Here is a 15,453-nt window from a genome sequence, read left to right on the forward strand (position 1 = left end):
GCAAAACTTTGTAGCCCAATTGGTTCAACTTTTAAAGCATTGGTTGTGCGACACGCGGTCCTGCATTGTTGTGGAAAAGAATTGGGCCCTTTCTGTTGGCCAATGCCAGCTGCAGGCATTGCAGTTTTTGATGCATCTCATTGATTTGCTGAGAATGCTTCTTAGATGTAATGGTTTCGCTGGGATTCAGAAAGCTGTAGTGAATCACACTAACAGCAGACCACTAAACAGTGATCATGACTTTTTTTTGGTGTAAGTTTGGCTTTGGGAAGTGCTTTGGAGCTTCTTCTCCCTCCAGCCACTGAGCTGGTCATTGCTGGTTGTCATATAAAATCGACTTTTCCTCACACATCACAATTTGATCAAGAAATAGTTCGTTGTTGTTGAGTAGAATAAGAGAAGATGACATTTCAAAACAATGTGTTTTTTTGTTTGTTTGTTTTTTGTTTTGTTTTGTTTTTGCTCAGCTCATGAGGCACCTACTTATCGAGCTTTTTCACCTTTCAGTAAGCTTCAAATGCCAAACAACCATAGAATGGTTGACATTGAGTTATTCAGCAACTTCTCGTGTAGTTGTAAGAGGATCAGCTTCGATGATGGCTCTCCATTGGTCGTCATCAACTTCCCATGGCCTGCCATTATGCTCCTCATCTTCTTCATTATGCTCCTCGTCTTTACAAAACTTTTTGAACCACCACTGTGGTGGATGTTCATTAGCAGTTCCTGGGCCAAATGAGCTGTTGATGTTGCAAGTTGTCTCCACTGCTTTATGACCCAAATCACTCGAATTTGCTCTTTGTCTAACATCATTTCCATAGTCTAAAATAAACATAAAATAAACAGCAAGTAATACATCATTCACAAAAAAAAAAAAGAAAATGCCCATTAAAATGAAGTATAACATAACCAAATTTATTTAAGAACATATTTCAATACCAAACGGCAAATTCCAACAATGCAAAAACCACAATTCCTTTTGCACCCTGCATAGTGACCTCGCAGAGGCACAGCTCATGCCAGTTCTTTCAGATGAAATGGGAAAACTTTATCTGAGCAATTAGCTAAAGCACTTGACATCCAGAACTCCAAGTCCATACAGAACATCCCCTTCCGCATGCAGTGATTAGTGTCTTCATGCTCTCCAGTGCAATGGCTAGTGTCTTCACACTCTTCCATGTAGTAGCTGGAGTCTTCACACTCTCCTATGCAGTGGCTGGTGTCTTCACACTCTTCCATGCAGTAGCTGGAGTCTTCACACTCTGCTATGCAGTGGCTGGTGTCTTCACACTCTTCCATGTAGTGGCTGGTGTCTTCATGCTCTCCCATGCAGTGACTGGTGTCTTCACACTCTCCCATGCAGTGGCTGGTGTCTTCACACTCTTCCATGCAGTAGCTGGTGTCTTCACACTCTTCCATGTAGTAGCTGGTGTCTTCACACTCTTCCGTGCAGTGGCTGGTGTCTTCACACTCTCCCGTGCAGTGGCTGGAGTCTTCACATGCTCCCGTGCAGTGGCTGGTGTCTTCATGCTCTCCCATGCAGTGACTGGTGTCTTCACACTCTTCCATGCAGTAGCTGGAGTCTTCACACTCTCCCGTGCAGTGGCTGGTGTCTTCACACTCTCCCATGCAGTGGCTGGTGTCTTCACACTCTTCCATGCAGTAGCTAGGGTCTTCACACTCTCCTATGCAGTGGCTGGTGTCTTCACATTCTTCCATGCAGTAGCTGGGGTCTTCACACTCTCCCGTGCAGTAGCTGGGGTCTTCACACTCTCCCGTGCAGTGACTGGTGTCTTCACACTCTTCCGTGCAGTAGCTGGTGTCTTCACACTCTTCCATGCAGTGGCTAGGGTCTTCACACTCTCCCGTGCAGTGGCTGGTGTCTTCACACTCTCCCGTGCAGTAGCTGGAGTCTTCACACTCTGCTATGCAGTGGCTGGTGTCTTCACACTCTCCCGTGCAGTAGCTGGAGTCTTCACACTCTGCTATGCAGTGGCTGGTGTCTTCACACTCTTCCATGTAGTGGCTGGTGTCTTCATGCTCTCCCATGCAGTGACTGGTGTCTTCACACTCTCCCATGCAGTGGCTGGTGTCTTCACACTCTTCCATGTAGTAGCTGGTGTCTTCACACTCTTCCGTGCAGTGGCTGGTGTCTTCACACTCTCCCATGCAGTGGCTGGAGTCTTCACATGCTCCCGTGCAGTGGCTGGTGTCTTCATGCTCTCCCATGCAGTGGCTGGTGTCTTCACACTCTCCCATGCAGTGGCTGGTGTCTTCACACTCTCCCATGCAGTGGCTGGTGTCTTCACACTCTCCCATGCAGTAGCTAGGGTCTTCACACTCTCCTGTGCAGTGGCTAGTGTCTTCACACTCTTCCATGTAGTAGCTGGAGTCTTCACACTCTCCTATGCAGTGGCTGGTGTCTTCACACTCTTCCATGTAGTAGCTGGTGTCTTCACACTCTCCCTTGCAGTGACTGGTGTCTTCACGCTCTCCCATGCAGTGGCTGGTGTCTTCACACTCTTCCATGCAGTAGCTAGGGTCTTCACACTCTCCCGTGCAATGGCTGGTGTCTTCACACTCTTCCATGCAGTAGCTAGGGTCTTCACACTCTCCCGTGCAGTAGCTGGGGTCTTCACACTCTCCCATGCAGTGGCTGGTGTCTTCACACTCTCCCGTGCAGTGACTGGTGTCTTCATGCTCTCCCATGCAGTGGCTGGTGTCTTCACACTCTTCCGTGCAGTGGCTGGTGTCTTCATGCTCTCCTGTGCAGTGGCTGGAGTCTTCACACCCTCCTGTGCAGTGGCTAGTGTCTTCACACTCTTCTGGAGCACTCTCCTCTTCAGCTGTAGCCCAGACCCAGCAGAACTCACAGAATTCTTCTCCCTTATTTACAAACTTCCTCAAATGACCACCCATTGACAGGCAATTTAACAACTTATTGGCCCATTTAATTAAAAGCAGACACATATATGTTTTGGGTATGAGCCCTAGGACTTTGATGGGTCTTTGCTGAATAGAATTGAATTATTAGCTGGGCGCGGTGGTTCACACCTGTAATCCCAGCACTTTGGGAGGCCGAGGCGGGCAGATCACGCGGTCAGGAGATCGAGACCATCCTGGCTAACACAGCGAAAGCCCGTCTCTACTAAAAATACAAAAAAGTAGCCGGGCATGGTGGCGGGCGCCTGTAGTCCCAGCTACTTGGGAGGCTGAGGCAGGAGAATGGTGTGAACCCGGGAGGTGGAGCTTGCAGTGAGCCGAGATTGTGCCACTGCACTCCAGCCTGGGCGACAGAGCGAGACTCTGTCTCAAAAAAATAAATAAATAAATAAAAAGAATGGAATTTTGAACTGAACAAAGGAGCAAGCAGGTCAATGGGTTGTTTTTCCACCTGCGAGTGACTCTATCCAGGTGCAAATAGCAAGGAAACCCTTGAATCCACTACAGGTGAAAGTTTTGCAGTGTGGTCCCATGTGAGGGAGGAGACAAGTCACCTGGCTATTGGGTAGGGATGAAGAGGATACCAGGTCTACGGCTAGACTTTAGCAGTGACCCCACTTGAGCCTGCAAAGGGCAACAGCTCCCTAAGGAAGCAGCAGGGATGAGTGCCAGCCCCCTCCTAGGAAGCCCTCTCAAAGTCTTTCATTAGATATGCCAGATAGCCTCTCTCTCCTGGAGTAATTCCTTCTCTCCAGGGTCATCGTTTGTTTTGTGATGTTAATTCATGTGAGTTGGGGGTTTGGTTCTATTTTGTTGTTTTCCTATATGTTTTGATTTATTGCTTTGAATTTTTTTTGTTTATTTTCTGTGATAAAAATGGATGTTCTATGTGAAAGCTGAGTTCCTTGTTTCTTTCTTTTGCCCGTGGCTGACTGCGTGTGCTCTGTTGATGTCTTGTTCCTGGTTCTTGACACTGACCATCTTGTCTGTGAAAGGAGGCACTCCGGCGGGCATGCTTGATCAGAAGAAAGGGAAGTTTGCTTGGTTTAGTCATTCCACAGAAACCCATGGTAATGTCGCCCTGTGCTGTGTGTGTGTAAATGTGTATGGGTGCATACCAGACAGAACGGGAGGGTGTTTCTCGTGATGGCTTGTGCCGCAGTAGTTCTGTGTGTGTGCATATATGTGTACGTATATATGTTGTGTGTGTGTCCGTGTGTTTGTGAAGGGATGGCAACCTGTCCCCCTCAACGGCACTGCCTTGTCATTGCTTCATATGTATAAAGTCAGTGGGTGTGACAACTGGCAGAGCCGTTCCTCCAGGAGCTCTTCCTTTGGGCAGTGCTGGCCTGGAGTAAGGACACTGTGAATGCGCGGTTGGAACCAGTACAGGCAGTGCCTCAATTTAGAAGGTGCTGTCCTTATTTCTAGCACCCAGGCCTGCCCCTCCAAGTTCATTTGTCTTTCCAAGCCTAGCACCGCCACCTCCACAGCACTGTACTCACACGTAAGGCTCTGGGAACCAAGTGTCACAAAGTCATAGAACTTTTTCTACATGGCCTGGCCTTTCAAGCAAGGATGTCCAGAGGGTGGAGAGCTAAAAAATAAAAAATTAAAATTAAAAAATCTTAGGGCCGAGATGGCTGGAGATAGACGGATTGGAAGACTGAGAGTGCTTCCATTTTATGGCTCCCTTAGTGTGGTTTGAGCAGGGCCCTTGGCAAGCTCTGAAGGTCCATTTTCCCAGCTCCCAGGCCTGAAACTATCCCTAAGGGCTGGTCTCACCAGCCCCTCCAGACTTCAGACTATAAAGTGAGTGTAATGCTATGGAATTCAGTGCCCCTGTTTGGCTACTCACTGCCTTCCTGTGGTGCTCCCAGAGCCTAGTAGGCTATAAGAAGCTTGTCTTTGCCAAGGGTGTAGAGTGCAGAGGCGGTTGAGACTGGGGCACTCAGGATGAACATGGTGCAGGGGGTGTGACACTTGTGCCCTGGTCCCAGGCCTCCTCGAACACACCGCGTGACTGCGGGCATCACATCCCTTCTCTGGCCTCGCTTTCCTCTCCTGCAGAGTGAGGAGGACGAGTTAGAGCCAGAAAGTTTCTAAAGCCTCACCCAGCTCTACAGTTCTATGAAATGACATCTGGATTTTTTTAAATTCAATTTTATTAAAAAGGTCAGAGAGGTCTCTCATACACAACAGTCAAACATACGGTAAGTCGTGGACTTTGTTTGTATCTTCCATGTGCTTGAAATGATTCTCTTCTCACCAACCTGGCTTGTCTTAATCTGAAGGAAAGGACACCGGGAAAAATCCACATCCATCAATATTATCCATACGACCAGTAGAAGTGTTTCTTGGGCGCTGGCAGCCTCACGGGGACTTGTCACCGGAGGCCGCTCCCTCACTAACAGCAGATTCTGTGTCTGCTGAGGGCTGGTGGCTTTCTCAGCAGATGAGGGGTTCTATTCTGGAGGAACAGCAGAACCAGGACCAAGCATACGATGGCCACTCTAAAGGATAAAGGTTACAGAACTAAGGAACGCATTGTGTCATAGTAAGAGAGTGATGGAAGGTGAAGAAAAATTATTTGAGTTAAACTTTTATTTAGAAGAAAAAATAATAATAATAATAATAATAATAATGACTTCTTTCAGGCCACCAAACTGGGTTCTAAGCTAGAAAACTCCCATCGTTCTGGAAATTCAGCCCACAGCTGCCTTGGGAGGAGGGTGGACAAGTTGAATTAAACGGCTTATATCCAAGTCAACCTGTTGACATGGGAATGTCAGGGTGGCTGAAAGGGGAAATAGTATCCGTACAGGCTGTCTTCTGACCACAATTAAACATAATCGTGTGGACTGCACACTTCCACTCCTCACTCCTGATGTCTCCAGGGCTAGTTTGAGTCTCAGTGCGCGGCTCTGGGAATGGCCGTTTCCCTCAAGCCCTCTGTCTCAGTCGTGCTCCTGGGAGTAACCGACTGCCGGAAAGGGGAGGCCTCCGTCCACCCAGCAGCAAGCACGCCCTTTCTACAAACAGGCTGGTCCCTGTTCTTGGAGATGGAGCCCCTTAGAGATGGTGGGTGGGATGAAGTAAGGAAAATGATATATTTTCACGAAAGCTCCTCTTTCTATGGCAAGTGGTAGTTGCAAATGGAAAAGGCTCTGCAGCTTCTTCCAGTCCACAGAGTGGAGAAGAGAGATTCAGTGGTCAGTTTTTTCAGGATGTATCCTGTAAGGTAAAATGCTCTTATTACCAGATGTCCTCCCATACTTCCATTAGTTTACAGTGCTCTTGGCAGCAAAACCTGCCCTGGACAAGCAGCAGGCGTGTCAGTCAAGGGGATCCGTGCGGATTAGCCAGCCAGTGCACACAGGCTCTCTTTCTGTCAACCCGCACTGGGTCTTGCGGTGAGCGTGTTGCAAACTAATGCTCTTCTGTTCCCTTCTCTCCCCACCCTCAATGCCTTGCTCTGCTTCCCTTTGACTCTTGCAGTGAGCATGCCCACCAGTGAGACCGAGTCCGTCAACACCGAAAACGTGGCTGGAGGTGACATCGAGGGAGAAAACTGCGGGGCCAGGCTGGCGTGAGTAGGCACGGCGAGCCCAGGGGCTGGGGCTTTTTCCGGAGCACGGGTGGAAAAGCTGCATCTGGAAATCACAATGGGCTGGCTCATCACTGGGAAAGGCAGAGATTAGAGCCGGTGGCAAGAAACAAACCTCAGGTGGGAACCAAGATGGGGAGCAGAGGGCTCTGGGGTGAGGATGGCCCTGGCTGGGGGTGAGTCTTAAAATCAAGGCTCGTCTTCAATTCAGCACTTCTTCGGGGGCGCTGACTCTTGGGTTTTGAGCTACTTTTCTTCACATCTGAGAAATATAGAGGGGGTGTGTGTAGGGGGCAGCCCCGAAGTCTGTTTCTTTCACTCCAGTCCCTTTCACTCCTCTTCAAAGAGATGACGAGGTTAGGGTCCTGAGTCCTGCCGGCCACCCCTTCCATTCTGATAAACGTGACCTGGGAGGGAAGCAGACAGGTGAGAAGATGCGCTGGGAGATGACCGGCATGTGGGTCCTTACCTGAAGCTCTGTCATCCTGCCAGTAAGGGGAGCAGAAGTGCAGTGGAGCCTGCTGTTCTGTTGCCTTGGGGCGTCACGACTGTAAACTCACCCTGGCCGCTGGAAGAACTGCGAACAGAGGCTCTGAGTCAGACCAGTCCCGGATACAGTGCATTTCTGAATCGCTCCATCTGGGAGGCAGCATCCCCCCTCCCTCCTCGTCTGTGGAATGACGGAGAGCCTGGGCGAGCACAGCCCTTTCACAACGCTGAGCTGTGAAAGAGTCTAAACCAGCAATGCCGGCCTTGAGCCCATGTGGGGGAAGGAGAATGAGGATGAGGCCAGAGCAGCCCTCACAGCCGCTGTCTCCAGGGAGCATCGGGCTTCAGTATCACTCACTCTGACAGCGGCACCAGGGCGTCTGCACTGCAGATTTCTCAGCATTGTCGGGAAGCAATTCTTGTCAAAATGTTGTTAACATACGATGCTAATTACATGTTTAAGCAGCAGTGCAAACCTCTTCTTTTGGAATCGTACAAAACAAGTACTTGAGTTTCTGGCAGTAGGTCCCAAACAGCAACTCAAGGAAAGGCCCGTAGGAAGGCTTCAAAGTCCGTCAGCTCTAGGCCTTTCTGTCGTCTTGCCACCAAGACGAGGCTTAGAGAGATGATCAAAGGCCCTGCAACTCTGGCTGTTGAGCAGGCCTGAGTCACATACCAGGAGCGACCAGGGAGCTGGCACCAGGAAGTCACCGGACAGTACATTTCAGGAGAGCCTGAGGCTCTGTTAGGAAGGAAACATGATACTCCCCTGCGGATGGAGGCTGGCAGTCTCCAGTGGATCTGTCGTTTGCTCAGAGCACGTGCTCTGCAGCCCGGAGAGCGTTGCAGAAATGGTCCCTGTTATCCCCATGTTTAGCCACATTCGTACTCTGTGCATACAAAATGCTGAGTCACATGCCAGAATTATAATATGCCCCTAATAAAATGTGGTCTTTCCCCATCTCCCGACCTCCCACCCTGCCCCAGACAATGATGGGCCAAGACTCTGCCAGCATTCCTGGTGGGAGAAGTAGCACGGGAACTGAGACTGAGTGTGATGGTCTGAGGGGACAGTGAGTGACCAGGATCTTTAAAGCTAAGGGTTAAAAGTCTTATGTAATAAGATGAGGTCACGACGAGGACTGCTATGTAGTAAGAAGGCCTGGATGGAGATGGTTCCTGTTGGGGGAAGGGAGGAAAGAACTACAGCATGGTATTTCATGGCAGCAGGGGCAGGCAGGTGGAGGTAATGAAGAGGAAGGAGCCATCACAGTTAGGGAAGAGGATAATGAGGCGGAAGTGAAATCTGAAGCAGGAGCCCAGTTGGAGTGACCTGCAGGTATCACGGAGACCACGAGATACGGAGGTCCGAGGCTCAGCTCTGGACAGGGGTGGCCACACATGTTTGAGGTTGCCGGGATGAAAACCACCAACGAGGTGATAGGACGGGGTTGTTCAGAGCGAAGTGGAAAACAGAAGACCAAGGGCTGAATCTTGGGAAATGGACACACAGAAGAAGACCAAGCAAGCAAAACAGACAAAGGAACGTTAGGAGAACAGGCAGCAGCGCCAGCCTGGAAGTGCGGGGGGAGGAATTTCAGGACAGAGCCGTTGATCTGTGCATTCGTTCCACAGTCTGCCCAGCTGGGTGCTAGGCTAGGTGGTGGTGACACACAACAGGGGAGGAAATTGACGCCATCATACTGGAGCTCACGGTCTAGTGTGGGAGAGACGCTGTGCAAATAAATAGGCAACTCTAAATTGGGGTAAGTGTTGAGAAGGAAAAGTAAGTGTAAGGTCGGGCTGATAACAAAGGTTTCTGGTTTGGACTGGCAGGTTAGGAAAGCCTTCTTTGCAGAATTAAAATTCCAGCTGAGAACAGAAGGATGGACATGAGTTATTGAGGGCCTGGCAGACCCTTAACCATTTGGGTCTGCATCAGAAGAGTGTGAGAAGTCGCTGAAGGGTGTTCCGAACAGAGCTGAGTGGGAGGTTGATTTGGTTAGTTTGGAGCTCCTGAAGGATCACTGCGATGTCAGGAAAAGAGCAGGGAGAAATGAGAAGCCGAAAGAGCCTGGCGCAGGTGCGAGGTAGCATGGCGGCAGCTCGGGCTGCAGAGGGAAAGAGGGGCTGTGCTGTGTGTGTGTTCTGGTGTGCTGCCCCCTAAGGGTTGCAGGGCTCTGGTCTTGGGAGTCGGTCTCAGTGAGGGAGAAGGGGTGGAAATGGGCCAGAACAGGGTGCTCACTCAGGCAGTGAGGCCATGGACAGGGAGGAAGATGGGAGCATGTGAAGAGGAGTAGCATGAGTGTGGGAAGTGCTGGCCTTCGTTGTAATAAAAGCTAGGGCAAGCTTCAAGGCAAGGAAGAAGTCACAGAGCAGGAAGAGGCGAAACCAGCTGGAGGGGAAGCAGGTGCTTACAGGAAGGCATTGCTTCTGAAGAGGAGAAGGGCGACAGCAAAGACAGTTTGAGGCACTGAACTTGCTCAGGAAAGAGGAGTTTCTGTGCGCCTGGGACTAATTGGAAAATGAAAGAAGAGGAGTCCCAGAGTCTAGTGCCCATCAACCTCCAGCTAGCCCTGGGATCTTGGCCAAAGCGCTCTGCTCTGGGCCTCAGCCTCATCCTCTGGGAAAAAGAAGGGTCGGACTGACGTCTCAGCAGAGGCTGGGGCAGGGGGCGGAAACCACCTGCAGCGGTGCAAGATTTCATGTGAAGAAAGCATTCTACACCTGGAGAAACTGCAAACTGTAGGTCCACATGGTATCTAAGGGTCCCTTCCAGCTCTCAAGGCCTACAGTTCTGTAAAGAAGATAGAATCAGAAACAGGCTCTGATGAAGGGGTCAGTGATAGGAGTCACTCCGAATGAGCTCAGCCGTCTCATCTCCCAAAGCCAGGGTCAGGGTCCACAGGAACTTGAAGGACAGTCCGGAGACTGAAACCAGTGAGTCATCGAGAGGTTGCCCAAAGGTTCCTGGGCAGCACTGATGCCGCGGTGGAGACCGATATCATAAATGTGCAGTCAGCCATATTTTTGGCAGACTCTGCAGCCTGAGAGCACTAAAAAGAGACAGCGGGGTGACCCAGGGTGGGGCTTAGCCATGCAGGCACAGCAGAAGGCCCAGGCGGTGTGGAGTCTCTGTGGTATTGAGGGCAACGTTGTCATGACTGTAGTCAAGCCTGGTGTTAAAGGGTGTGAGTGATGGGGAGGATCCAGTGAGGACAAAGGTTGGGTCCTCTGAAAGAGCAGGAGGGATCATAGAAAGGGAGGCTCTGGCCAGAGCCATGGAGCATCTGAGCTCAGGACCCAGGAGTGGAAGGAATCCTATGCCGTGGCAAGGGCAGGATGTGACCCTCCCAATAATAAGAGCTGTGCTGGAGAGGAAGTCCCAGAGTTAAGGATGCTGAGTCAGACGCATTGTCAATGTGGATGATGACTGCAGTGCCATCTGACTTACGTTAAAGGCAAATTTGGGACAATTCAGGGAAATACTATTTTACACAGCAGGTAGTAAACATATGGCACTCGTTCCTCTAAGAAGAGGGGAGAGGCTGAAAATATAAATAGCTCTCAAGAAGTTCAAATATTTCTCAGATAATGACAAATGCAAACTGAGTAACTAGGGGAAAAAAAGAGTTTGGGGCTTGTCTCTAATTCTGAACCTGAAAAGCACAAAGGAAAATCATGGTCTCTCCGAAGGTTTGTCTTAGAGTCCTGGGTAGAGAAAGTATCTGGCGTTGCATGAACTTCAGTTCCCACCCACTGGAACTGTTCTGATGGTCTCGTGTTCCTTACCAGCCTTCTCTCCCTCCTCGCTCTTCTTCAAGAATCTGCTCAACCTGAGGTAGGAATGGTGCCTCATTGGAACAACGATGGTGGAGAAAGCCAGGAAGCCTTCTGAGTGCACTGTGCATAGAGAAGCCAGAGCCCCCAGCTGTTCTCAGAGTTCTTTGGAGATTGTGAAGATCAGTAGCAGGGAGGCACTGGCCACAGTGAACCGGCCTAGGATGTGGACCAGCACCATGGCAACCAAGGCACCCGGGCTCCTGGCTTGCGTCCTCTCACTGCAGGAGCACCTTTCCAGCCCAGAACCCTGGGCCACCTCCCAGGAGGCAAAGAGGTCCTAGCATTAACTCCAAGGTGTGCAAAGGGAGCAGGAAGAACCAAGGAGTTCAGATGTCACGGAGTTCTCACCTCAGCTCCCCACGGGCATGGAGTTTTCCTCGGTCTCCAGACAAACGCCACTGAGCAGTGTCCTCCCCTTCTCCAGGAGAGGAGCCTGCCCGACATGGAACTTAGCCATTCGGCGGTTGCTTGTCAAAAGTGCCAGCCTTTAAAAGGGGATGAGGGTTTGGTCCCCGCGAACCTAAAATTGTGCTCACAATCCCAGAGAATAGCAACAATAGCAACAAAATCAGTCTTTAAGTGTGGTGCCCAGGCTTATCCATCCGGACCCGTCACAAAGCAGACAAGAAGGCTCTGTCCATTTCTTGCTCAGAATGTGCCCGGATGCCACAGAAGGACCTGCAGTCCACAACCATGCTTGAAGCAGGACCTCCTTTTCCAGCACTCCCAGCGCCAGTCCTGCTTCCCAGGGTCATTTCCCTTGGAGACGAACACTCAGGGTTAGGTTTCCCCAGAGAGGAGCTTTTCAGAGCCCACTTGCACTTGTGACTGGCTTGCACTACGAGCAAGAGAACACGTCATGGCAAAGGACCGGTGGTCGTCATCAGGGGGCACCCCAGGCAGGACTACTGAGGTGTTTCTGAAAGAAGGCCTAGGGCCAGGCTAGGCTTGGAGTCGGAGTGACAAAGCTGAAGGCTGTGGTCACCCACTTGGGCTTATGGGTAACAGCAAGGAGAGACAACCACCCAAAAGAAGCCTGGGAAGACGCTGAAGGTCTAGGGCTCAGCATGGGCCCACTGGAGAAGAGAGCACCTGGGTTCCCCAGCACCCAGTTAGCAGCTGGGAAACATTCATTTGCTGGTTAAACTGTGGCTGTAAATAACAGTGTTGCCTGGGCTCCTAGTCCCCCTCCCACACACTGTTAACGTGTGATTAAACCCTCCAGCCCTCACAGGCAGTCTGTGGGGGTGGGATGAGGTTATTAGCTAACGGTTCGGAGCAGTAAAGGCACTTGGCTCTGATTCGCAGTGCCCCAGAGATATAATTATCTCATGCACGATGGCTTTGCCACCTGTCACATCTTCTGGCTTAATTTTTTTTAATAAGAAATAACGAGAGGGGCTGGCATGTTCTTGCTCTGCGACACAGCTCGCTGTGTGCCAGGCTGGGATGTGGCAGGCCTGCGGCAGTTGCCTCCCAGACTCCCTTCTCGTGTTTCTTCCCCATGCCTCTCCTTGTTGCTCCACCACTGTCTCCGTTGCCTTCTTCATCTCTAACTTGCGTTCTGTCCTTCTGCTTGTCCATCTGAACGTTGTCACCACCTGCACTATCCCCAGCGTTCACGCCCTTCTCCTAGCACCAAAGCCAAGCTGACAGGTGCCTTCTAATTACCTCAACTGCTTACATTCTCTCACTCTGTTTCTGTCTCTTTGGCTCAGCCTTCTCTCCTCCACACTTCTCTTTCAGTCTCTCCCGCCTGCCCTCTTCTCCCAGCCTCCTGCCTCCCGTGCACTCTTCCCTACGTGAACTAGGGAGGCTCAGGACTTCCTTGAAGGTTCCGCCTTTCCATGGAACCCCCTCCCTGTTCAATGACCCTTCCAGGCAGCCACCCTCACGCCCACCCTGAGCTTCTGCCCAGAAGTCCCCAGGTCTTCAGGACTGCACGTGACTGTCAGCATCCTGGGTTTCTCCTCTGAATCTGGGGCTGGCTCCTTAGGCCCCCTCTGTAGCTCTTGGGTGGGGGCTGTTGTGGCCCCTCCATTTCTGGCTGGCTCATTTTGCTGGTGTTTCCTTCATAACCCCACTCTAGCTGGGCTCTGGCAGACAGCTGTGAGGTCAGTGCTGACCTGTTCTTGCCTGTGATTTTTCTGCTATTGGGGTCCTCTTGTCATCAGGAGAGGCCTTTTCTTCCTCTGCAGCTTTTCTGAAGATACAGCTCTTCCTAACCTGACCTCATAGAACTTTCTAGGCAGACCCTGAGGACCTGGTACTCTCCCTCTACAGCAAGGATTGTACTTAGAAGATGCTAGCTGGGCCAGACCTCAGTCTCCACATTCAAATACATAGTGTTCTTTCTCTCCCAAGATGTTCTAATTCACACCATGCCTCCTTCCAGCACCTACACGAAGTTACCTGGGGAACATCAAATTTCCCTGGGACTGTTGAACGTCTTTTAAATGCACGTGTGTTTGGTAACATTTCCTTTTTCTCTTTCAGCCACCGGATCTCCAAGTCAAAGTTCAGGTGAGTGAGACGCACACTGCTCTTCCTTCCTTCTACCACCAGCTCTGTCCTCAGCCACCCGGTTGGGTGGCCCAAGGTAATACCTATGAGTTGTCAGTAGGGTAAGGGGTATTCTTCTTAAGGGGTAACTACTTTCTGTATGGCCATTAAGAAAAAGCTTATGGCTCAGATCAGGCAAATAATCCAGTGGTTGACATTTGTTGAATGATCTTGGACCGTCCATCTTTTTGGCAGCAGTGTCCCTAGGAAGTTGTCAGACCAGATGTGTTTTCCTCCCTTCTAAGATGAAGTCCAGTTAAAAGAAACAAAGTGAACCCTTGTGACTGTCATGACCTACTTCATGTTTATAGAACATGGTGAGATATGAACTATGATGATGATGGAAAGCACATAGGATTATGACACCCATCTGTGTCACTGCTCTTGACAACGACAGAACCTACAAAACGACCCAGGGTCCTCAGCCCCCATCTGCCTCCCAGCCTCACTTCCTGCACTTCCGTGAAAATAACCTTTGTTCCTCCTACAGGGAACTTCTTGCAGTTATCTAAATGTTCCCTGTCCTGGTGCACGTTGAGGCCCTTGCATGGAGCCATTCCTCCACTTAAATCACCATGCCCCCAGGCCTTCATCTGGAGAACTCAGACTTCTGTTCAGACCCTCAGATGTTACTGCTTCCATGTTACTGCTTTCTCTCCCGTTTCGCTGGGAGTGGAAATACCTTCTGCAAACTCCAGGGAGAGTTACTCAGCTCCCCCTTCCCTGGTGCTTTGCTGATGTCCCTGTCACAGCACTCAGCAGCTCACACTCGGATTACTGGCTCACAGTCCCCTGCCCCCAGAGGCTCTGCCTGCATGCCTCACAGGGGTTACTTTCAGAGCACCCAGCTCAGTGCCTGTCCAGTGCTGAATGTCCATACATGTGTGTTGAATGAATTAGTGGACAGACGCGTGCAGGGAGAATGTGAATTCACTCCCACAAAGCGTGTATCTACCAAAAAATACTGGTTGTTTTTCATCATTGAGCTGATCTTGATTCCCTAGCCCTACCTACTACAAGGCAGGAACATAAAGACATTTTCGTCCAGCTGAGTAAACGTAGCCCAGTGCTGTATTTTAAACTGTCCCTTAAGGTAAAGTGATTTGTCTCTCAGATTGCCTGTCCCAGCTCCTCTCTTAGATGGAGCTGGACACATGGGGGAGAGGGACTTTGCGATTCCAGGAAGCAGGGAATGATGAGGGCTGGTCCTACAAGCCACACAGGCCCTCTGGTTGCTCATCTCTGCTGCATGGGGCTAGGCTGGACTGCTGTCTGTACTGGTACCCACTGAGGTCCATCTGGTTAGAGCATCCACTGCTGGAGTCCATGCCCTCTGCTTGCCTCTGGCCTTGAAATCTCTACCTCTGCTCTCTGACCCTTGAGTTCTGTTGGCCCACTGACTTTAGCACCTCTATACCTCAGCTGAGTACACGGACACTTCGAAGTCCCTCACGCTCTCTGAAGGAACTGGGGGAGGCAGCAGCACTACGGCAGGCTCGTTGGCCTACTGGTGTCCCATCACGCCCTCTGTAACAGCCAGGATAAGCTTCAAGCCAAGGGCTGACCTCCCAGGGTCTGCCAAGGCACTCCACCAGCCCCAGTGTCCCTGGGCCTCCCCATGGCCATCTGGGTGTTTCTAAAGCAACCCCCCACCAACCTCTTGAGGTGTGGTGCCCAAGGGCTAAAAATTAAGTGAGGACCCTGGTGTCTGACTTTTGCTCCACTTCTGACACATTCTTTCTCTCCCATTTCACTAGGACTGGAAAATACAGGCTTTTTTCCCAGTTCCTCTTTCTCTCAAACCAAGACCTCGTCTACATAAAAAATCTAGGGTCCAGCCCATCAGCTCTGGCTCTTATTACAGAGAAAGAGCTCCAGAAATATTAAAAAAAAAAAAAAAAAAAAAAAAAAAAAAAAAAAAAAAAAAATTCTCTCTCTCAGTAATGCTTGGCTCTTACTGCTTTATCTCCAGCATCTGGAGAAGTAGCTGGTACATAACAAGGACCTAATAA

At 50.5% G+C, this 15,453-nt stretch overlaps 1 protein-coding gene across 6 annotated transcripts in view; it reads left to right on the forward strand.

Moving 5' to 3' along the window:
• The window catches only part of CACNA1C (calcium voltage-gated channel subunit alpha1 C), a 250,474-nt gene that overhangs the window by 98,402 nt on the left and 136,619 nt on the right, over positions 1-15,453 (forward strand). For all 6 annotated transcript variants that reach the window (XM_050747023.1, XM_050747020.1, XM_050747019.1 and 3 more), the window contains 2 exons: positions 6,439-6,529; positions 13,376-13,402. In XM_050747023.1, coding sequence (XP_050602980.1) covers positions 6,439-6,529; positions 13,376-13,402 — 118 coding nt within the window. The remainder of the gene's footprint in view (positions 1-6,438; positions 6,530-13,375; positions 13,403-15,453) is intronic.

The sequence above is a fragment of the Macaca thibetana genome, chromosome 11 (assembly GCF_024542745.1).
Source record: "Macaca thibetana thibetana isolate TM-01 chromosome 11, ASM2454274v1, whole genome shotgun sequence".
NCBI classification, from domain to species: domain Eukaryota; kingdom Metazoa; phylum Chordata; class Mammalia; order Primates; family Cercopithecidae; genus Macaca; species Macaca thibetana.